General features: G+C 42.2%; 1 protein-coding gene across 1 annotated transcript in view; it reads left to right on the top strand.

Moving 5' to 3' along the window:
* LOC311012487 (disco-interacting protein 2 homolog C-like) overlaps positions 1-25,326 on the top strand; it is a 181,943-nt gene that overhangs the window by 124,680 nt on the left and 31,937 nt on the right. Inside the window, exons 7-11 of the mRNA XM_084007948.1 lie at positions 2,998-3,117; positions 3,674-3,871; positions 13,281-13,372; positions 18,591-18,701; positions 20,888-21,011. Coding sequence (XP_083864074.1) covers positions 2,998-3,117; positions 3,674-3,871; positions 13,281-13,372; positions 18,591-18,701; positions 20,888-21,011 — 645 coding nt within the window. The remainder of the gene's footprint in view (positions 1-2,997; positions 3,118-3,673; positions 3,872-13,280; positions 13,373-18,590; positions 18,702-20,887; positions 21,012-25,326) is intronic.

The following is a 25,326-nucleotide window of genomic DNA, read 5'->3' as shown; positions in this document are numbered from 1 at the left end:
AAAGTTCTCCCGATCATATATACCGAAGGAAAAGCACAAAACCGATTGAGTATTTACAACAAAATATACTTGAAGTCCAGAAGATATGAAAAATGTCTTTTTAACTCTCAGATCACATATCAAGTCATATTTTACATATTTTAACAACAACAGCTTTGGTGCTTTAAACTGGACGGACCTCCAGCTGCTCTGTCGTGATTTAAGCTATGGAGCATACGATACCTGTTCATTTATTACAAAGGTGCTCTTTTGACAGTCTTTATTTGATTATTTTTCTAACGTTTCTATGTCCTTATTTTTTAAATCTCTTGTTCATGCATTATTTTGCATCCAAATATTAAGTGGTCTATTTTATATTTAATTTGAAAGGGGGAAAAAAATGAGAATGTGATGAGAATCTACAAATTAGTCAGCCTCCAGTGTAGATATTTCACCCCGGTTCATGGTTTAATAATTCCTTCTCTGGACGGACATGAAGCTGCAGCAGACGAAGAGTTCATCAGACGCTGTGATCGATGTGCCAGAGTTTACAGATGGAGCTTCTTTAACTGAAAGAGACGCAACGAAGCTGAGGCTCTCTTTCAAAACACGGAGAGGATTTCATCATCATTTTCACCATCATTTTCCAGAGCAAATGTTGCACCTCCTTTTTTGATGGAGTGACTTGTGTTGGGACCTCACTAGAAGGACTACACAATGCGGCCTACAGAAGCCTACACATGCGGCCAGGACAAAGGGACAAAGGGGATTAAAAACTACACCGCCATTTTAGTTTCACATCTCACCCAGGTGAGAGATGTGACGCCACCCAACCAGTGCCCTATTGGCTGACATCTTCAGGGAACCCCGGGGGGTCCCCTGGAGCGGCCTGAGCTTTATAAACCGAAGCCGCCCGGAGAACGCTCTCTTATTCACTCTTACACTCTGGCTCCCACTCCTACCCGGGCGCTGGTTCCAGCGCTTCCATCGCAACACCACGTTGCCACGGGAGGCGACCCCCTCCTGCAGCGCACCGTTGCAACAAGAGGAACCAAGCCGGTTCCTGCCTTCCAGCTACCAGACGCTGTCTGAAGTAAGCTGACTAAATCGCCAAGCCGCGATTATATCGCCGCTCGTGGAAGGAGGAAACACCAACTGTTTTCTTTATTTGAGTTTGATCAACGAGAGGAAACCCGCTCCGCTCTCGTCTGGACGAAGCCGACTCATCACGTCCCCCGCTGACGCCGGGGACTCACGAACCACCGCCGTTACGGAACGCCGTCATCGTCTTACGCAACGATACCAGTAAGAGGCTATCAGTCTGGGCAGAGACACAAGTGATAGTGTAGGATATGCTTGTAATTCTTGTTAATGTGTTTTAAGTTCTGATCGCGGACCGCCGAGTCCGTTGGTTCATGTGCTGCTGTATTTGAATACTGATTGTGTACCCACGCAGCTGGGTTGATTTCTGTAACAGTGTTTCCGACTAACCTCCGCCATATTCGCCAGCTCAGAAAGCCTCTTCTATCAGTTAAAAGACCGGTCTCGCGGAATAAACGCCAGTTCATTCACGCGAGCCCGTGTGATAGCAGCACGCTTTCTGTCCCTCCGAATATCGCTCGCGCATCCTCTCTCTCTTTGTTTGTGACCCGCTAACACACACACACATACACGCCGCACACACGTGTCCTAAGCCAGCTGTTCCCGGCGGGCGCTAGGGACATAGCTACATCTGGTGGCTACATACGGCTATCTCTCTCTCTCTCTCTCTCGCTACTCCGTCAGACCTCAGTGGCTCCGCCCCTGACCGCTGCGAGGAATAGCTCCACCTCTCTCTCTCTCTCGCTACCCCATCGAACCTCAGTGGCTCCGCCCCTGAACGCTGCGAGGAATAGCTCCATCCGGTGGCCGCCCATAGCCCTCTCTCTCTCTCTCTCTCTCTCTCTTGACACGCACACACACGCACACACGCACACGCACGCACACACACACATACGCACACACACACTCCACGTGTGTATCTCCCTTTGTTTAAGCTTAGCTTTGTGTGTTAGGTAGTTAGGTAATAAGGCTTTGTTAATTGCAGTGTTATTGATTGTGATCATTATTACTGATTTTAATAAATCTTATTATATTATAACTAGCGGTCTCTTGTGCTTGTTGTGTATATGTCACTGGATAACAGCAGGTTGTGAAGGCTAGTGCTTGAATTTCACGCCTTTTTAATTGTTCGATTGGTTTTGTACTCCTATGCCAATGATCACGATGATTGGCATGTGAGTATAAAACCTTCATATTGAGACTGAATACAGTTTTAGGTTATCTTTTCCCTGATCCCAGGGTGGTGCCCCGTTTATTCATGATTATATCATGACAATATATTAAATATAATTATTAATACCGATAATCATATTGATATTGATAGTTAACTGTTGATAACCAAATCTGCTCCTGCTACAACCCCAACACTTGTGACAAGTTTAAGGCACTTTAGCTTTGGCTTCACTTTTCAGAACCGGAGGTTGAGGCCTGGGAGCAAGTGAGGGAAACATGGATCTGATTTCAGAGACTTGGGGATGGGTCCATGGTATTTCTGCCAGCGCTCAGTTATGTCTTTGGCTCACCCAGCTGCCAAAACTATCTATTTGCCTCCAGATCTCAGCACTTCTAACTCCTGTCCTTAAAGCTCTGTCACAGTTGGGTTTAAAATCGGTCTCAATTAAAGAGCAATTTGTATCTCATCGTGCATGCTGCTTTCACGTCTCTGAGTGTCATGTTCAGCAGCGCCTCTCGTTGATTGATCACTCAAGGAAAATGTCCCACTTTAAAGCCGCCCAGATTTGAAACTTGTAGATGTTTTACCAGAGATGAAGCAGCAGCAGGCACTCGGGACGTCGCTCAGAGGAACGTCGTGCACCTGTGAGAGAACAAATTAGTACTTTAATCTAGGCTTTATATGTGACCGTGTGTGTGTGTGTGTGTGTGTGTGTGTGTGTGTGTTCGTTCATCTGTCTGCAGGTGTTCCAGTCAGCAGCAGGGTTTCTGCCAAAATACAGCAACTTGTCAACACTCTGAAGAGACCCAAACGGCCGCCGTTAAGAGAGTTTTTTGTGGACGACTTCGAGGAGCTTCTGGAAGGTAAAAACTTCAAAATTGTATTTGTTTTTTTTTGCATCAGACCTAGCTTCAAACAAAACAGGTCTGTGGTGTTTTTATTTTGTGTCATACTTAATAACCTCAATGTGTTTAGTGATTGATTGGCAGGCAGGGATGCAGAGAGCAGAGCCCCATCATACGATTTTATCACGATACTTAGGTCACGATATGATCTTATTGCATATTGCGATAACATTTATTGCGATATGTTGCAATTTAATACCCTTTATTTGCAAATTATGCAGTTCACCTTATTAGCTAGAAAGTTTCCACTCTGTTCATCTCACTTGTGGTCGCCTGTCTGTCCTGCCGACTTTCTGCAATTACCACACCAGAAAAAATAACAGCGCCATCTAGTGGACTGAAGAAGCAACTGTTACCAAAATGTTTTATTTGTATTTACAATATTAAGAATTTATATAGAAAAGATGAATACTTGCCGTCCTTGATATCGCCAAACAAATATATTGCGATACTCAGCTGCATCATCGCCACATTTCAGCTTTCACTTTTGGCTTTTCCGTTTCTCCGCCTGCAGTCCAGCAGCCAGATCCCAACCAACCCAAAGCGGAGGGGGCCCTGATGGTGGCCCTGCGGGGCGAGCAGCTGGGCGTGGTGACCAACTGGCCACCGTCTCTGGAGGCGGCCCTGCAGAGGTGGGGCACCATCTCTCCGAAGGCTCCCTGCCTCACCACCATGGACACCAACGGCAAGCCACTCTACGCACTCACCTACGGTAAGCAGAGACCCTGATCGGCTCAGTGGACCCCACGGGGGTCCCCCCTTTGTGGGATAAAAGAGAAACAGCCCAATTGCCATATTTACTTTTTCCTCTCTCGATTTGGGATTTTCTTGTGAAATGAATCAATCGTCAAACTGATTCAACTTTGTAAGTCACAAGTCACTGTGAACTCAAATTAACTCAAATATGAATGTGTGATCATGAGAAATTCACACAGATGTCTAATAGCATAATGACATTTGACTAACTATATAACGATGGCGTTCAAACTTTTTATTCCCACTGAAGAAAGCAGCGACTTTACCAAATATAAACACTAAAACACCGGCAGCCATAATCGTCTGTATTACAGATGTGTGAGTGAAAGAGTTTGTGGTATCACGTCTTCAGTGAGTTTAACCTGGATTTGTTATTGTTTAATTCATTGGGTGTGTTTGATAAGAAGTCACCAATAACAAATCCTATGGATCAAAAATGTCAGTTGGTCAGTAATGAATGCTTCCTGTAGTTTTTGTTGCAGTTTATTATACATCGTGACAAATAAGTTATTTCACATGTAAACATACCTGACAGCCCTCATGTTAATAAGATCTCAATTCACTGACATAACATATGGATCAATACTAACACAATGTTCAGTATATGTATACAACACAGTTTTTTCTGGGACTTGCTTCCTGTTTTTTCATCACATACTCTGACTAGCTGATTAACTGAAGCACCAAACAATGTTTAACACCCGCTGGGTGAGCATAATTCCACTAATGGCAGACAGAGCGCTAAGCACATTAGCAATGTGTGAAAAAGACACTTGCAAGAAAGCTGCTCTGCTGCAGAAGCTGGGGATGTTTTTTAATGTGTTTCCCCCAAAAGGCCCAGATTTACGGAATATGGAATTTATTTTTTTAATTTTTAATTCAAAGTGACTTATTGAGTGTATAGTATTGATTTATGTATTTAGACTTAAATAACTTTATTAGAAAAGTAAAATAACATTTGATAATTGTATTTTGAATCATATAAACCTGTACTTTTACAGGCATTTTAAATGCAGTTTTAAACTGCAGTTTTAATACTCTGTTAGTATTAAATTCTATTAGTATTATTTTACAGTATATAACTTGAATTTTCATCTTGAAGTTTCATCAATTTAAACAATAGTAAATATTTCTGAGGGTATGATACATTTGTATATTTAACAAAACTTCAAATATATTTTTTTGTGAAAAAAAATTCTTAAAGAAAAAAGAAAAAGTTATATTTATACGGATACAGACTTTTCATGTTGAACATTAGACATTTTTATATATTAATTTATTTTCTCAAATCAAGAACAATCTGTAAAGTAAGAATACATTTTTTTCAGATTTTGTGTCAGAGTGTACTCCATTTTTTTTTTATAATTAAGCCATTTACTTATTTATAGAAGTTTGGCTACACTTAGGTGATGATTTTAAATGCTTTTGGTCCTGAATCAGGTGATTGAAGCACTTCCTTCTTTTTTCTGGGCTCATTTCAGACACAGATACTAATATCTGATAGCTGCCAGTCTTTTTTCATCTGATCTAAATTAAGCTAGTTTAAAACCTCGGCAAGGGGTCACACATTGAAGATATTTCACTGTAAGGAAATCCTCGAACTCAAGACCACGCACGACACAGCCATTCCTCCAAAAACGTATGCACGTAAGACGCTCTCAATCCAACGTCTTTGTCTTGTGGCTTATTTGCAACAAAGCAAGGAAGAAAAAGAAAAGACAGAAAAGATATTTCCCTCGCCCAGCTCTTATTAGCTTTAGATCTCCGCCTCCTTCATGCCGATCAAAACAATGTTTCCAATAAGGATTTGAACTCACAGACAGATCCAGATATTTAATCTTCCAGATATACACTATTTGGAAAGCTATGACACATCGGCGCTTCTTTCATATCGCGGGAGAAAGCGTCTATTTGCAGCTGATCTGTCGCCGATTTCCAAAAACTGTCGCTGTCAAAGCCGAAAATCAGGGTTAAAATCATGTGGTGTAAACTCGCTATACCCGTACCCAACGTGCATCCATTCATTTACCAAAATCAGAGACCTGATCAGAGGATAGTCAGACCCAAATACATCAAGATCCACTTGGATTGGCACATACCTCTGAACACCCGATTAGACTGGATATAATAATATATATGATACAGTTCATAATATCAACCCAGCCTGGCTCAGGCTCCGGGTTGCGCACGACTCCACGCCACAATTTATTCAAGGAGAGCGTTTCCATCCTGCCTGGATCTACGTTCTACGATCTGTGTTGTAGCAACCAACACGATTGATAGAGTTAAGATAAAACTTTAGCAGTAAGTAATTTCAACTTAAAACAGACATAATGATGCATGTGAATTAAAACCATAAAGAAGAAGGAATAATAATTCAAATAATCAATATCATCAACAAACCAGTTAGAATTTCTAAGACAAAAAAAACTTAATAAAAACACATTTAAAACAGAGAAAATAGTTATGTATTCATCCATTCAATGTTCATGTCCTTTTTGTGAAATGATTAGTGAACTGTTCATCGTAACTTTTTGTTTTTATTATTTGGTAAAAAAAATTTGAAGTTTTTTATGAAACTGCTCTTTTGATTTTCAGCATCCATCCAGAAGAATTTAATGTTCAGACGTAGGCAGTGAGGTGTGTAAATAATAAAATAATGATTTAACTAGTAATAATAATGGTCCAAAATGTATATGAAATTGCATAGTTTTAAATCATAAACCTTCAAATTAGGGCCTCCAAACCCAATGTATCCTAATGTGGTATTGTAGAAAGTCAGATGATTGCTGCTCCCGGCCGATAAGAGGACTGGCACTTATTTGTTTACCACTTAAAGGGATTCCTGCACTGCAAGAACTTGATTGGGGAAATTCATTGACATTACAAACCATCTGTTCGCCACAAGCAAGTGAAAAATCACAATCAGTTGTTTATCCAGTGATACTATCAACAGGTGAAATCTGACACTGAGTTCTAAATTCCCACGCTGGAGGCAAAGACAGAAGTCTGAATCCCGCTTTAATGTCGAGTCTGTCTGGGAACAAAGTAACTGTCGAGGAAAACCAGAGACAAAAACACAGCCGGTACAAAGTCCTGAGAAATGATCTGAACACATGTATCGACCGTCTCGCCCGCAGCGCCGCCGTTGGCACAGTCACGCCACGTCCTAACCCCCGCTTCATCGCCACGGTTTGAGACGACATTGGAACAAACTCTTTTGTTCACCGGCTGACGGCTGCAAGATCCAAGTTATTCATCTCCCCGAACGGCGGCGGAGAAAATGGGTTCGGGTGCTGGCGGTGTAAAGAGATTTAGCTGCAGTCGAGCCCGTTGAAGACGAAAAGTAATTAAAGAACATGAGCAAAAAGGAAGTGGAGACGCAAGGGAAAAGGGAAAGAAGTAGGGAATGGAAAGGGAAAGGGAAAAAAAGGAAAGAAAAAATGAAAAGTCAAGGAAAGAATGAAGGAAAGGACAATGAAAAAAGGGTGTAAAGAATGTTGAAACAGCCTCAGCATCTCCATAAACACAATACATAAAGTACATAATTTCCTTCAGAAACACAGTGGGGAAGGAAACAACAAAAACAACAAATGGTATCAAATGGCAAAAGTTGTATTTGAAGTACGCACCTCTGTAGGAGTCGTGCATGCTCGTAATAAACCTCGCGCCACAACCATTAACCCGGACGCAACGTTACGCCCCTCGGCTTTCTTCAAACAGGCGACCGGTTTGTGTGTGTGAGGTTTGAGGAGCATGTCGCTGATGATGAGGCGATATGTGCTCACCAGACTGTGAAATGTCCTCAGCCAGCACTCAGGAGTCCGCCACCACAGAGACAACACCACGGTGAGACTGTGTGTGTGTGTGTGTGCAGTGAATCTTAATCTCTATCTTCCTTTATCTTTCATTCCTGTGGTGTCTCTCCCTTTGATGTCGACCGACAAGGACAAACTTGTTTTGTTTTCTTCCTGTCGAGTCGTCCTCCGCCCGCCGAAGCGCCCCCGGAGAACAGAGAGAATCCATGATACCGAGTTCTCCCGCTGTCCTTAAACTCAACCCTCGCCACGCTGCACTGCAGATAACCTCCCATAATTGGCAGGAGAGAAAACCGTTTCAAAACCGTTTCAAACGCAGCCCAGAGGCTCTCGGGGAGCTTTGATCAACGCGCGAACAGCGCGACTTGTTTTATTTATCAGCCAATCGATAAAGACGTTTGGGTCTCCGTGCGGCACGTACACCTCCAACGCTCTGTGTGGGTTTTGATCTCCTTCTTTGATTATTCTTTGTGTGTACATGTGCTTTAGTTTGGAGTGTTTTCTGTAAACTACAAATCCCACTTTAAACCTGGAAAGAACTTCATCACCACCTTTTATAGCATCCCTCCATAAAGTTTAACACAGTCTCACTGCAGTTTGTGAAATAGTCAGGATATGTAATATCTACTGATATGTGGACACTTTCATTTTTAACTTTCAAACAAATGTATTTCAATTGGAAGTTACTTTGGTACCTGCACCATTTATCACAGCTACCCTATGATTCATCTGATTACAATATTGAAACGTCTGACAGCATTAGTTTTTGGTTAGATGCCTAAAAAAAGGTATTTTAATGTTTTGTTCTGTGGTATGAAATACATCAGTAAATACATCTCTGGTGAATTTTTAAGCTTCTGCTTGTCTTAAAAACAGCAGTTGCTAACAAGTGGCTAAATGAGACGACTAAACAGGCGCACGCCTACTATTCCGCATTAAGCCCAGTGGTGGCGACGTGAAGTCATGTGACTGTGGAGTAATTCCTTTATATTCTAACGTGAGCGTTTCACTCTGGCAATTGCATTCAAAAATCATCACAATGCAATAAGACATGATAATAGTTAGTTAGTTAGGTTGATTGAGTTCTATTTGATCAAACACAAATAGATAAAAATACATTACACAATAAATTAGGTAATAAAGTCAACGATTAAAGGAACAGTTTGTAGCATTCATCTATTGGCAGAATGGAATGGAATACAAACAGCAATGTTTCATTCAGTGTATCACCTTTTCGTTTGTAACCTTAGAATGAGCCTTTTATATGCAGCATGTTACTACAGAAGCCCAGAATGGACAAACCAAAAACTGGCTCTAGATTGGGCCATGCACATGTTCTCTGACACACAGAGTTTCAGTTGGCTGCAGTCTTTAACCTCAAGTTAGATGACTTAATGACTTGACCTTTAATGATATAAACTTTCAATTCAGTTTTATTTATATGGCCAAAGAAATCACAAATCACACATTTGACGAGTGTGAGTGGTTTCACACTGAACTATATGATACTATGACAGACCTACGACAACCTTTCTTGCCATGCAAAATGATCTTTTAAATTGACAAACATGTGTAAATCATGGTACAATTTAAACGGGATAAAGAAATAATTTGTCTCTAACATTGACTGTCCCATGGGGAACACTGGACATGTGATTTAGGGCTGGTCCAAAGTGAGCCTGAGCCGGCCCTTAGTTAAATTCTCAGAGGAAAGTCTTAAACCTCCTCATAAATTAAATGTGGGGAGGGTGTCTTGTAGGGGTGGGAAAAAAAATCGATATTGCAATATATTGTTGTGCTCTCTGTCGCAATAAATTAATCGATACACTGACGGCAAATATCGATATTTTGGGTCTACGGGTTTTTTTAGACTCCCGTCGGTGCGTCTAAGAGTTTACGGTTCTCCGGAGCGGATCCGTGGGGGCCGCCCGCTGCCCGGTCTGATTGCCTATTTACGGACAGGATTCCGAGCGTTTAGAGGCTCACGGACTCACGGACTCTGGCATCGGGTACCCCGAGGCGGAGGAGGAGGGTCCGCCGACGTGACCCGCCGGCTCCCCACCGGCACTGCCCTCGTTTCCCCCGCTAGAGCAGCACCGGTTCAAAAATGAGCGTCATATGCGAATGAAGCGAATAATCCAAAATGATCAAGCGGCGCGATACACGCGTCTCACGCGATTGTATTCGCGTCTATCGCGTCCGGTGTGAACGCCGCATAAGCGTGGCCGTGTGCTGGCCGGTGCTGTTGTGAGCTTCAAGCGCTTTTCACACAGCATTGAGGGCATGAGGACCCACTTTTCGGCCGGGCTCGATTGCCTATTTACGGGCAGGATTCCGGGCGGCGCGTGTTTACCGTCCGCCGGAGGGTCCGCATGTGTGGATCCGCGGAGCCGTGTGGGCATGAGGCCCGACTTCCCAGGTACTGGATGGGTGAACATAACTCTGCACATAATTGGTTGCATACTGAAATGTGCCCAATATTTCATTTAATTCTGATGTTATTCTTCTCTTCTTTAGCTATTGTTAAACTAAAACGGGCCCAAGTTTACATAAACAAGTTGCTACTGACTTTTCAGTATCAGAAAGCACTGTCCTGGTTTACATAAGGCATGTTATTAATGTTCATGCACTTTAATGTGTCCAGCTGGACAGTGTTTATTCATTTGTACATTGTACGAAGTTTTGGAATTTATTTTTTATGCATATTTTTTTCTTTTTCAGTCACATATCGTGATATATCGTTGATGAAATTTCTTGCAATATATCGAATATCGCAGATATCGTGTATCGTGATATTATCGTTATCGTGGGCCAAATATCGTCACAGTATCGAATCGTGAGTTACCCGTATCGTCCCACCCCTAGTGTCTTGCCTCCCGGACTGGAACTGGGAGCTGGTTCCACACGAGGGGACTTGATAGCTGAAGGCTCTGGCACTCATTCTGCTTTTGGAGACTTAAGGATCCCCAACACTGCATTCTGGGAGTGCAGTGTTCTAGTGGGGTAATAGGGAACAACGAGCTCTTTTATATGATGGTGCCTGACCACTAAGGGCTTTATAGATGAGGAGGTGGATTTTAAATGACATTCTTGATTTTACAGACTTACAATATACCCAACATATTCACTTTCTAACAAACATATATAGACTCTCATCTGTGCCTAGAAACAATGACAATCATATGAGTTATTGCCAAATTTGGCTGTACAATCATGTGGAATGAAAAAAGAAATCAGTTGAGATTCGTTTCTCAGTATGCCTGCAATATTATCTCCGTGCATTGATCCTTTTGTCAAACAGGCTGCTCTCTCTCAGAAACGACCAGTTTTGTCCTTGGAGTGATTTTCTGCTCTCAAACAGGGAATATCTAATTTCAGAACAAAAGCACCCTTTTCAATTCAATTAGACTCGATCAGTTTCCTGATCCTCTCCGCGGTTCCAGGGGATAAAAGGCTGCTGGATGAGCCCTCCTTGCGTCGGTTGAGTAATGTCATCTTACAATAAAACAATGGAACAGAAACACTGTGATTGCATCTGCAGCTCTCTGATTGGACTGTGCTGCTGTTCAGCGGGAGAGATGCTGTCTAACATGCCAGCAGGAATTCTGTCCTCTGGTGGTCGAACATGTTTCCAGCTGGAGGTTTGTTGTCACCTCCAGGCTGAGGCAACCTCATCCCAGATTATTTTTATACACTTACTCATGACAGTCCAGAGGCGTCCACTCCAAAACAGTTTACAAGATGAATCAGAATGGGCATGAGATATGGGATACGTGTAGCGACAGAAACAATGTTGGCTTTTTGTGGTGAAGTATGATCAGTTTCAGTCACTCAGGCCTCTAAATTAAACTATTAAAACACAGTAGTGACCTGTCAATCACAAGATAGCCCCGCCTTAAAGCATCCCCAGCTTTATGGAACATTTGATTCTAAATGTAGCATATGCATACTAAATGAACATCATGCTGGATTTAAGAGACTTGAAACTAGAGATTGAGACCATAAACTCACGTTGACAATGTTTACTGAGATAATACATCAAGAGAGAAGTAGGACCATTTTCTCATAGACTTCTATAGAATCAGACAATCAGAGGAGTCGCCCCCTGATGGCCAGTAGAGAAATCTAAACATCCATCTTGACTGTTTACAACCATCATTAGTCTTTCTTCACCAAACAAACGCTGGTCAGCAGTTGCTTGGCAGATTTGATTAAGTCTAAATGGAAACAACCACTTTATATTCCTGGAAAACACAAAACGCTTCTTTGTGGCATTAAATTCTGTCTTTAAATTCCACTTTTTAATTTCTTTAGAAACTGTAGTCACACCTTCGGGGGGGTTTAGCTCAGGAGGTAGAGCTGGTTGGCTGGTAACTGCAAGATTGCCGGTTCAATCCCCGGCTCCTCCTAGCTGAGTGCCTGGTGTCCCTGAGCAAGACACCTCACCCTAATTGCTCCTGACGAGCTGGCTGTCGCCCTGCGTGGTTGACTCTGCCGTCGGTGTGTGAATGTGTGAATGAATGTGGGAATGAATGTGTGAATGAATGGGTGAATGTCAGTCATTCCTGTAAAGCGCTTTGGATAAAAGCACTATATAAATGAGGCCATTTACCATTTTACACCTTCTGTAAGCTTCCTTTGCCATTTCTGTTGTTTTTCTACCCTGCCTCTTGTCCCCCTGGGATCCCAGAGCTCTCCGTTTTCATCAATTCATTAGCTCCGACAAACATCCCAAAAAACCTCATTTAGCGTGAGAAACAATGAGGAATTCACGGCAGTTTGCTCATACATAATATATGCGTCTGCCAATCTGAATTAAGAAAAAAACAGCAAAGGATGGAAATTGATTACATTGTTTGGACTTACTGCATGAATAAACAGAGACAATTACGCAACTGGCAGGTAAAATTAACTGATCGGCAAGATTAGATTTCATATATATATATATATATATATATATATATATATATATATATGAGAGAGAGAGAGAGAGAGAGAGAGAGAGAGAGAGAGAGAGGTTAAGGGTTCATGTTGCGTGAGCCCTGAAATTAAAACATTTCATTCGTCAACATACTGAGAGGCCTTTATCTCTGTAATTAGATACTGATGTGGCCTCTATGACTTCCTCTAATGTGCTGTGGTTGTGTCTCTGTGTGCAAAACATCCCTGTACATGGATCCAATTACTCCACAGTCATGAAGCAAGGTTTGGTTTGCTGGATGTTATGAAGTCTGCGTGATCATCTCCAACCCGTGAGGTGAAATAACGTGTTTTAACATCGAGTGTCATGTCAGCGCCGTAATGTCTTGCATATGGTAACTCATGATGTCATCCTTTGTTCCACCGTACACTCCAGAGAAGAAGTCCAACTGAGACATTCGTCCTTTCACAGAAACGTTTCCAGACAATGACTTCTCCCTGCATCTGTACATGTATTAGCTGTTATCATTCCTACCCTTCTACAGAGAAAGCTGTGGTTCCCTGTTACCTCTCTGTGCTTCCTTTAGTTTCTTTTAATAACCAAGAGTTCTTGTTATGTGTCTTTAGGAAAACTGTGGTCCAGAAGTGTGAAGGTGGCCTACAACCTGCTGCACAAACTGGGAACTAAACAGGAACCACTCGTCAGACCTGGAGACCGGGTAAGCAAAAAGAAAAACAGATGACACTGATGGAGTTGGATGGAGGGAACCAGAGAAGAAGAAAAGCAAAAAATAGTAGCCAAAGGTTGGATTGATAGCCCAACTTGGCTTGAGAGTTTGACTTGTCGAGTGGCTGCTGTGAGACGTGAGGAAATAAAGACGTGACTGGATTTCAGACGTGAAACTAAAGATATTGAAATCTCCATTAAAATAGATGTTGAAGTTGTTTTATCACGTAGGTATGGCGCTGGTCGTCACCTGTAGGCCAGTGTCTGCCTAACAATGACGGAAACCATAAAACGCAACGGAGCTGAAACATTTCTTCCTGGTCGATTTAATCTCTCTCTCCAATTGGTTGGTGGAGACGAGAAGTCCTCCAGAGAGGGGCCGTCCTCCACCTTCAGCTAGGAGCTTGTAGTCACATTCTTAGCTACTGTACAGGTCAATCAAAAGGTCCCTCCTCAGCTAACTGTTTTTAAAGGAAACACATGAATAGCCATCTGTGAACTTAAAGTTTTAATCTTGTAAAAGCGTAAGCGATGAAAAAGACGATGTCAGGTAGATACTGCAGAGCCACTGAATCACGATCAATTCAGCCGGACATTGAGTTGATTTCTGTCTTGTTTAGGGTTTTTGTTGTTGTTCTAAACATCATGCGAGTGAGCCGGAGCCATCTGGCTGATTTTCACTAGACAAGGTGTCTGTGATCATGGTGGCTGGGAACAGTTAACTTCACAATGTGGGGAAGAAATGCACTTTTACCTGTGGCTGGCTGTACCAACCGTACAGAGCTTTCAATGGTGCCCTTTCTTCATCCCGCCGCCAACGCTGTGATTGTTGTTCTGTTCCTCACCTGGTAAAACAGCTGTGGAGGAGCCCTGCATAGCGCTGACTGGCCCTGGTGTTGGTAGAGCAGCCGTCCGTACCGAAACACACATTGTTTTATGTCGTGCGTTGAATGCAGCCATGTACAGAAAAACGACTCCCATGATTCACGTTTTGAGGGAAGACGTATTTTGGATTACGTTTGCTCTGGAAGTCTCACAAATGAGTTTAAAACACAGAATCCGTGTAGAAAGGAGGTCTGGCTCAAAAAAAGGAGGACTTGAACCCAGCAGACCGATGTTGGTGTCCTATTTGAACCAAGTACTTCTGTCCCCTAAACGTTACCACATACTTTTATTGCATTTTTGATTTGTTGGTCATTTTCTGCAAAACCATGGCGTTCTTATACTAACTATGTTGTTTTCTCTTTCGTTCTTTAACCGTGTGTCTGAAACCAGTTAACACTGCGAGTGTTTGGTCTGGAGAGAATACGTTTCCCTGTTAACACAACCGTTCAGTTGTATGTGAAGGCTCACAAGTTAACGGGGTGAATTTCTTTGGTAGGAAATATGAACGCATGCAATTCTCAAGCAAATTTCGATTCCATCATCAGCTCCTCTCCTCCTTTATTTTTTGCTGATTTGGGTGATCTAACCCTTTAATAAGAGTCGGCACTGCTCAGAGACATCCAACTTTTTATTTTCCTCCTCTTGTGTCGTTGATATTAAAACATCATAGAGCAGCTTTATAAGAAGATTACCTCTCAAGAGTTATGGGTGCCGGCCAACAAAAATCCTTGGCGACCCCGGCACATGGCCATTACTTTATGTTTTAAAAATGGACACATGGGTCGTCCTTCCTTCCGCTCCTGTCAGTACAATCATCACATCACACTGAGGGCCTCTTTCACCGCACGCCTCCACACACCGAAGTGGAAAACGCTTCAGTAATAGTCCCACATGTGTGCCATGTGACTCCCTCAGCGTCTCTGTCCTCCTCCTCGTCTGTCTTTCATCTTTATATGAAGCTCAATTTCCCACCCGGTTGGAGACTAAGTCCAGACTGGCATCATGCCCATGTGTGTGTGTATTATCAGCCCAGAAGAGTGTTTCAATCACTGCATAACTGCTTTACTTCCCACTCAGCGGGAATAACATATGTAGTGATACTAAGTCGCACACAGAGAAATGAGTGTTGTTTGTTTTTGAGGGGGATGTCATGTCTTGTAGGATGACTTCACTGAGAGTGTGTGTGGAGGTTAAATAAGAAATGAGACAGACTTTATTATGAGTTCAAGGTTGTGTCATTTTATGTGGAAGTTATGAATCAAATATAGTTTGAAAATGTGATGTTTTTTTTATTATTTCAAGTGGTTGAATGTGTGTTTATTTAACTTCATATGTGAAGTAATATTTTGAATACAATATATGGTTGCATGTTCATGTTCCAAAGGCTGTAAATATGACATAAAATCATAACACAAACATTAGAAATAAAAGTTTGATTTTAAAAGTATGCCGTATACCTCCATTGGAGAAGGTTCCTGTTCTTGGAGCGAGGGTGATTGGTGGAACCGCCGTCGACGCTGTATAGAAAAACTGCCCCGTTAACTTAAACCACATTTTGTATTTGTGTGAATCTGAACATCCACAAGAAGAAACACAGTGTTGGGTCAGAGTGACATAAATAAACAGGTGAAAACCAAAAATGCAACAATGAGCGTGACCTTTATGAGGTCAGAGGACACGGCGAAGGCCGAACCGAGCGGTCTCCGTTTGGTCTACGTAAGATTTCCTGTTTTGCGTCACCATATGTTCCCACGCTCTTTGCCTAGCAACCAGCTGTGGTTGACAAGTAAGAGCGTAGAAGAAGTAACGTTATATGATTAAAATGGAGCCTGAGATCACATCTGATTCCTTTTCTTTTATGTCACGATGGAGGATGTGCTTCATGATGTATTTCAGGCTGAGAGAATGTATTGTGTTGCATCTCCCTCTGCTGATCCGCACGTAGACGCCAAAAATCCAATTGTCACCGGCATGCAATGAATCCTGGGATAATTTAGGCTGTGAAGGATCCATCAGTTGGCTCCTCTAAATCGGGAAAGAAAGGTCTCATTTCTGGGCTGCATTTGAAGGCGTCTCTGAGGTGGGACGGCCTCGTCTCAGCCTCCGGAGGATGGAGGCTGAACTGGGATGCAGCTGCTGTGGAATCTCTGCACACACAGTAACCGAGAGTAATCTCCCCTCCACTCTCATCTATGCATGAAACCTGAGCGGCTCCAATGAGACCTGCACATGTCAACATCAGTCCTTTTAAAGCATCATTACACCGCTCTCATACGCACTTAGCTTATAGCTTCACACACATCCAGCCCAGGACGGTATATGGAAGCTATTAAACAGCACTTAAGCCGCTCTCATCACTACACACAGCTGGAGCCGACCTGGATCCAACATGGCCGACCAGGAGACGAGGGGTCGTTGTAGAAACATGTCAGATCCTGCTTGTTTTATTCTCACGTGGCAGATAGAAACCTCCCTCACAGCAGATGTTTCACGTGAGCTTTCATGGTGTAAATATGAGCTTCAGATGATTCGCCCACGAGGGAAACGAGGTGACTTTATTTAATTTAACATTCTGTGACGATTGTCAACACAAACCACGGAGCTCAATGAAGTCATGATGATCAACAGAAACAGAACACTTGTTGCTGGGATGTTGTGGGCTAAAAAGCTCAAATACATAGTTTCTATTAGGGGAATGTTAAGCACCATATTGTCAACCCCAAAGCAGGTCCGTCTGTTGAGAATAAAGTTGTTCCTGTGTAGAAACCAGCATCAGAAATGCTTCAAATCAGTCTAAAATGCTGGATAGGGTATCACTCTGTCAATCTATGCACTGATCTGATATCACATTATTTACGCCACTCAGGAACACAACAATACGTGGAACTCGCTATTGTTGTGTCCGATGGCTAGTGCACTGGTGCAACTCTGCACAGGGAGGACTGTGGAAGAAGCGAGAACACTCACTCGTTGAGACACATCCAAAATGGCAACCGTGTCTCTGACATTTACAGGGAAATGTATTTTCTTTTCCGGTCGCAGTTTGAACCAGTTTTAAACATGTGATCATCAAACAAAACAAAACATGACACAAAACTACTTGGTTCACATTTTCCTGGGCGCCAGGCTGGAAATAGCTCACGTCATCTTACGTCTCTGCTGAGAGCTGCAAATGCATACCGATCAGGAAGGTGCTAGCGGAGAGCATAGCGTGGTTAGCAATTAGCAAGACTTTACACAGGAGAATCTCACCAGTAAAATGACAATGTCTTTTGAACGCACTGGCTACTGATTGGAAATCTGTATCAGCCAATAGTTGAGTTCAAGTATCGGAAAAGAACCATTTCCCAGTATCAAGATGGAGAAGATACATTGGTTATGTTCAGTTGTTCAGAAAAAAAGTAAATGAAATCCATGTCTATGAAGCTCACTTTTTTCTTGATTTAGAAAATGTTTACCATCTCCTATTTAGAGTTCTTTGTTGGGATTTTCTTTACTTCACATCCAGAGGTTTGTCTTATTTGATTATTTGGATTTTTGGCTTGAAATAAGTTGAAACCGATAACAGAGGAGAAACGCAGCCAGGAGAGAAGGAGAGCTCCTGGAGGGAATTGAGGAGGAAGTAAAACAGCATATATATATATATATATATATATATATATATGGCAACTCATTGTTGCCACCATCAGTTGCCCTAAATGCTGAAAGTTTAAAGGAGGGATGTCAGTTTGCTTAATTCTGCTTTTGAAAAATAAAAACGCACTCCGGCGCTCCACTGATTTACTGAGCTTTGCTGGCACATTTCAAAGGGTCATATCCATCCAGTTGTGTTTTAGTTCATTTTCTGTTGGCTTTGCTAAAGGTTATTGCTTTCATGCAGCAAGACCTCGGCCTTGGAGCTCGATGCCACGGAGTCCGCAGCGGTGCGTCCCGTCTGAACAGCTCAATTGGTTACTATAGAGACGTAAATGATCCCACAGGCCGACTTGCGTAACTTGTTGAAAAAGCCCTTGTTTTTAACCGTTGACATCCCTAGTTGATTTGCAACTGTTTGGTTGGATTGGACTTTTTTTTGTTCTTTGGTGAAACATAAAATCCACAAAATGAGTCTGTTGGTTACAGACGGGTCTGAAATGAAATCAACAATCTGAGTAAATGAGTGCAGGAACATAATGAAAGCAGACGGCGCCATGCAGGTCACTCACTAACACTCACTCACACGCTGTGTCTATTCATTCCATCTGTACATTTTTAATGAGCTTCAAAACGGTTTCCTTTGTATAGCTACATCCCGCCTCAACGACTCATCTCCATCTGCCCTGTAGGTGGCGCTGGTGTTCCCAAACAACGACCCTGCTGCCTTCATGACGGCGTTTTACGGCTGCCTGCTGGCCGAGGTCGTCCCTGTGCCAATAGAGGTGCCGCTGACCAGGAAGGTAAGCTTTCATGCAGCAGAACCTCAGGACACATTTAGTCCAACCATCATGTGTGTGTCAACGAGCGTTTGATGAGATGAATCCATTTATATCGTATCAACATTAGAATAGAATGGCAGCCTTTTATTTGTTTTTTTGTTTTTTCATTCGCTGGTCAATTTTGAGCTTCTATAACATGTTTTCTTTCCAACTAGCAGAAAGAAAACATCCAAAATACACGTTAGGGTGTTTGACTACTTTGTCTATGTTGTACTAAATTTGTCAAAAGTAACCATTACATAATGTCTCGTTTGCATATTTAATCATAACATTTCAGAAACCTAATATAAATATTTTGTAATATCAACAATAATGATCTCAGAGTGATCAACTGGAAGTTTCATCATGATATCTATTAGTTAATTTAACCCAATCCATATCTTTACAGGCTGACTTTTCCCTCAGTATCTCAGTATTTACAACCTTCCATTCCATCTTTATTCTGAAGGTTTTTTTCATCATTCATAACCATTTTATTATTAAAGACATGGAGAAAAGAGTAATAAAAAGACACATCCTTATGGATACACTTTCTTGTAATGAAGTATGGATAGTTCTATATCACCAGAGGTGTTTTGTAATTAGCTGGGATAAATAATGTATATATACATCCAGATAAAACCGCTTCTGCATGTGAATACTGAACAGAAAGGAAAAACTATGAGAATAATTAATAAAAGAATTGTATGTGTGTAAAAGTATCAGCTTCACATGCAGGGAACAGAGCTCTGTTATTATGTTGTTCATCAGAGTGAGGACGAAATATTTTATCCTGACAACAGATGATAATGAGCCGGGTGACGAAAGCTAGTGATGGAGTCCGTTTTCAGGTGTTGGACGTCAGGATGCGTTCCTTCTTTTTTTATCTTCACGTCAAACGACATTAGCGAGTTGAGCAGAGAGCCGGACGGCGTGAATTCACAGCAGTCAGTGGAGCCAAGTCTTCACCGGGGGATCGTGTTTAAAATCCTGAGTCATCACAAAGCGTGGTGGTGAGTCATGGTGCGACGGAGCCGAACGTCTCTGAAGGAACAGCGTGACGTCGTCAGCCGTGTGTCTGTCAGAGTCACCGCGGCGTTTAAGCCTTCAGGCTTTTCACTCTTTTAATCATTCATGTTGAACACATTTGTAAAGTTAGAATCACAATTCATAACAATTACTTAAGTTTATGAACCGGAGGAAGCCGGAGAGACCATTTATTACAAAGGTATGTTCACGATATATGTCGAAACAAAATTTCGTATTCGTAAATTTTTGTATCCATATTTTTTTCCTTCCTGCAAAACGACATATGACACGCGCTTACAGCAGCTGGCACCAACCAATTTCAACCAATCATATGATGACATCATCCATCAATCAGTTAGTGAGCTCATCTTTTCAACTGTCAAATCAAATTCCTCCCCACGTTGCGTTCCACCTGCCGATCCTGTTTTACATCACCATACGTAATGTAATTGGCAGATACTCTGGGAATTACATGTCAGCTCAACTTTCACAATTATTTAACACTGGAGAATTAATAGCAAATATCAGAAATCCCTCTGAAATATCACATTTAGACTCCAAGACCTTGAGGAACACCATAGAAGAAGACAGGTCTGCTACAAATCTCAGCTCTTTCTATAAACAATACAATGTATTCAATGCTTATACTGCACTGTAAGTTCTATTCCTTTGATATTCTTGTTTTCATCTTTTATTTTTATTTTGTTTATACATTTTTTTATGTGTTTCTTTTCAATGCTTTGAATATTTTATGTAAAGTGCTTTGAATTGCCTCGTTGTTGAAAGGTGCTATACAAATAAAACTGCCTTGCCTTGCTGAAGCCATCCCATCAGTGGCAACTAAATAAATACATAAAAAGTAGGAGCAAACAGCAAAATGTAGGGAATGTTTCTGTTTCTGTTTATGAAGCATGCATCGAGTTTCAGGTGTTGTGATTGGGTGTTTTGTGCAGAAATGAGTCGTGGGAGTTGTATTCTCTCCATTAGTTTGATCTCCACGGTGCTCGTACCGTTTACCAAGAACCAGCTCAACACATGAAGAGTTTATCGGCAGAGTTTCATGTTCCGGCTGTCAGCCAATGGCTGATCAGATCCCAGTCAGGTGATTGGTCACATGTGAGGTTCTTGTGTCCGTCCAGGATGCCGGCAGTCAGCAGATCGGGTTTCTGTTGGGGAGCTGTGGAGTGACGGTGGCTCTGACCAGCGACGCCTGCCATAAAGGGTTACCCAAGAGTCCCACTGGAGAGATCCCACAGTTCAAAGGTCACACACACACACACACACACACACACACACACACACACACACAGCCTTAATGCCACACCTGTCCACATACCGGTATGAAGTGGATTTTTGTGGCAACATGCACAACTCTATAAGCACTGGTGTTTAACATCAGGACTCGAGACGCTGGTGTTTCTAACATGTTTGTGCTCGTGTGTTCATAAAAATGGAAACAAAAAAATGTATCGTCACAGAGCTGCCTTCATACCTAAATAACTAAGTTCAACATTGAAATGTTTAACAGTGAAATAACAGCTTCCGCTCCTTTGTTTTACTCCTCAAGCCAAAATGTGCAGCTATGTGGCAAAATCTGTGCAAAAACCGAATCAAATGCTGCAAACAACACGCCGAAATGCCTGCATGTACACAAGTCATCACTTTAAAGATGGTCATGATTAGGGATGCACCGATGCATCGGCCGACCATCGGCATCGGCCGATGTTCGGCTCGTTAACTGCCATCGGCCATCGGCAAAAAAAGATGATATTCACCGATGGCAGTGGCCGATGTTTATGTTGATTTAAATGTCGCATGAACGCTGTGCTCGGGAGGAACCTTTCTTTTTTCCTTTTTTTGGGGGGGGAACATATAACTATGCCAACACGAGGGCGCCCGCGCCACACTTTTCTGACGCCTGGCTCACACTGTACGCGGAAGCGCCGCGAATAGACGCGTAGCGGAGCCCGCTTCCATTCGGCGCCCCTGTTAAGCTATGGTGTCGTTCACACTGGACGCGGAGCGCCGCGAATACGATCGTTTCGGCGTCTGCTCTATTTTTTGCGCGTGCCGCGAGTGAACGCGTCAATTCTGGCAGGAAATCACACAGAGAAACACGAGACAATCCGGTCAATTTTCAAAATAAAAGCAATTTTCTAAATAAAATACCGCGATTGACAAACGCGATCATATTTGTGTATCTAAACTCGCACTGTCGGAAACGGGAAGAGACAATACATTTAATAAATGTGAAGAGTAGATAAGAAAAATTTGTATTTTAACGGTATATCTGCACTACTACTGTCTACTACCATACACACTCTCTGTCTGTGTGTGTGTCCCTCTCTCTCTCTCTCGCTCTCTTTCTCTCTCCCGGAGAGAGAGAGAACGGATAAATACAAGAAGTGTACACCGACCACGGCGTTAAAACAACAAAGACCGCATTACTAGATGCTGTAAATAAACGCTATTTATTTTCCAATTGTTTTTACATTTACACTTGATGTACATTTTATTTTTGACAAATATTTTTTTCTGGGCAATGTAGGTACTGAATAAATATTTTCACTGATTAGTCAACAGTCTAAGAGGGCTTTTGGGCTATTTTTCAGAAAATAACGTACTTGTTAAGTACCGTAAGGTTAATGTCAATTAAAGGTTGTTTTTGTTTCAAAAATTTGTCTCATTTAATTTGTGCTCATTAATAGTGTGATGAAGAGCTGGAAGACGTTTAAAATAGTTCTAATGTTTCTGTGGCACCAAAAACGAAATAAATAACAAAAAGAAAAAACATCGGCATCGGCATCGGCCATCGGCCAAGTTGTTATTTTAAACATCGGCATCGGCATCGGCCCAGAATTTCACAATCGGTGCATCCCTAGTCATGATCAAATGTAAGTTGGCATTGGGTTTTTTTCCACCTCAAAAATGATGCAATTTGAAGAAGATTTTAAAACTTTAAATAATAACAACATAATTTGGTATTTTTTTCTGAAAAAAGGTCCTAAAATTTGTGGGGAAAACCATTTATTTATGATACATTTTATGCGCTTTTGTGTTTAAAATCAGAGTTAATTTATGCCAAAAACAATATGAATTTGGAGAACAGTGATGCGTATCAGTAAGTTATCTTTTTTCGATTATGGGCGGGCTCAATTCATTTGTATCCACTTTCAAACACACAGGCGATAGATTCATGCACTTCCTGTTCCCTCGTCTCAGTGTTACATTTAAACGTTCTGTTGTACGATGTGAAATCCGTCAGTAAATACCTCTCAGGTGGATTTTGATGCTTTTACGTGTCTTAAAAAAGGCGGTTGCTAATAAGGGCGGGAATCTCTTGGCACCTCACGATTCCATTGGATTTCCATTCAGACGTCAACGATTCCATCCTAAAGCGATTAGCGATGCATCTCGATCTCAATTCCCATGCATGATTTAAAAAAAATGAAATCTGAGTTGGCTCCTCAAAGTTTGCTAGTCACTTCCTACTTTTGAGATAATCATGAAAACAAATCAACAGGTTACCTTCACAAATATTTTATGAAAGAAAAGGCTTTTCTTTGTCACAAGTAGATATGACTCCCTATGAACACAGTCCTCCTGTTCCAGGCGATGAGCATATCCCAGAGAGAAAAAATGATACTGTAGCCGATATACAAATAAAAGCTTTCAATGAATTATCAATGCAGCTGCATTTCAACACATCAGCGTAGCGGTCTGTGGGATTGTATCTTACGTTTCGTACAGACACTCCGTGGAACAAACAACAAGGTCACGGCATGTTCCATGTTGACGTAGCAGCTACCGTGTTAGCCTAGCTTAGCTCTGAGTAAGCCGAACACCAAAACAAGCATTTTTAAAGTTATTTTTGCATCTTAACAGACAGACTTAACAAACCATGACTTCAGACTTTTTACTAATCGTCGTTACTTCGGCATACTCTTTATCTGTAAATTGTAATTAAATCACAACCCGGGCTCTCAAGTCTCAAGCATTGGGCGTGAGACACACGCATTTCAACCTATTCACACGCCACACCGAGTATTTCTCACGCAGAAAATTACCGGGATACTTCATTTTTGAATACATATTCATTGTGAAAATTCACAAAACGAAAATAAATGTAGTCATTCAGCAGGGAGGGAGATTATGGCGACGGTCAGTCTCACTCATGGATATCGGGGTAGTACTGGACCACCGACTCCCTGAAGTCCACGTGGACCCGACCGGGATCGTTGAAAATAAACGAGTCATCCAGCAGTGATGACGATGTAGTGATTGTCTCATTATTGAGAGAAGAAGAAAAAAATTTATAAACTATCCTGCTAACTGCCGGATGGCTCATTTATTTTCAACGATCCGATCCGGTCCACGTGGCCTTCAGGACCAGTTTGCAGCACTACAGGGACCCCACATCTCCGCGATCCACCGGATCCTGAACAGTGGCTGCAATATGTCCCCGATCCCAAACTACTCGGCGATCGCTGCCACAATCTGTCCTTCGCCTCCACATCTTTATATTTATATATATATGCAGCGCTTTGCTTTGAGTGACGAGGTGGATGAGCTCGTTTGTATATATTTGGATGGTTGTGTTGTCTACGTTGGCTCTGAGAGGTAGAAACACCTTCCGGAAAGTTTTTTGACGAACAAAGACCGCCGTTTAGTTTCCCGGTGTGTCTGAGACTTCCACAACATGTACAAAGCAGTAATAGTGTTTATAACGGCCATGAATGACACACATTATCGGTGTAAATACAGCGGGTGCCGGTGAGATTTCTCTCCCAGCCGTGTCTCTGTTGTGTTCGATGCCACAGACAGTCCAGGCTGCATTTCTGAGTTCCGCCTTTTGCGTTCCGTAAACAATACGGAATAAAAAAAACTGATTTTTGACATTTGTGAATCGATTCAGGATCATCCAGGTCCGCATCGCAATGCATCTAAGAATTGATTTTTTCCAAGCGCTAGCTAGTCAGCCATGTTGTGAAATAATCTGGCGGTGGTGTAAGTTGCTTAACCTTAGCTTTTTTCTCTCGCAAATGCATTTAAAACCATTTCAGTGGTGTTCAGTCGCTTAGCAAAACTTAAATGACCTAAATGAACAAGAGCTTATTTTCTGCAATAATCCAAAATCCAATAGAAATATCCAATTTGTTTTCTGTGAGGGGAACCAGTGCAAGTCACACCACTCCTCAATGTTACGCTGGAGCCAACCAATCAAATAAAGCAAGGGGCGGGCTTTACTACTTTACCACTTCCTTCCTGTTGCCGATGCCGTTGTTACAACAACGCTGTGGCCCATCACATGTATTCTGTCGTACACACTTCGTGACCGGTACACACTTCGTGTACCAGTACAACCAACAGACGGCATTTCGTGAGTGTTTCACACATCGCTGCGTGTCCTGTTTCCACTATCCTGCGTCTGTCTTAGGGATGATTGGACAGACTGATGGCAGCAGACAGCGAGGCCGAGTAATGGACGACAGGATAAGAGAGAGGGAGAGAGAGAGAGAGAGTAGAAATAGAGAGAGAGAGAGGCAGCCATCCAGTACTCTAGATCGATGGCGAAGAA

Source organism: Eutrigla gurnardus (genome assembly GCF_963514095.1).
Source record: "Eutrigla gurnardus genome assembly, chromosome: 4".
NCBI classification, from domain to species: Eukaryota; Metazoa; Chordata; class Actinopteri; order Perciformes; family Triglidae; genus Eutrigla; species Eutrigla gurnardus.
Note: the sequence above shows the minus strand (reverse complement) of the source record. Positions and strands in the feature narration are given on the sequence as shown.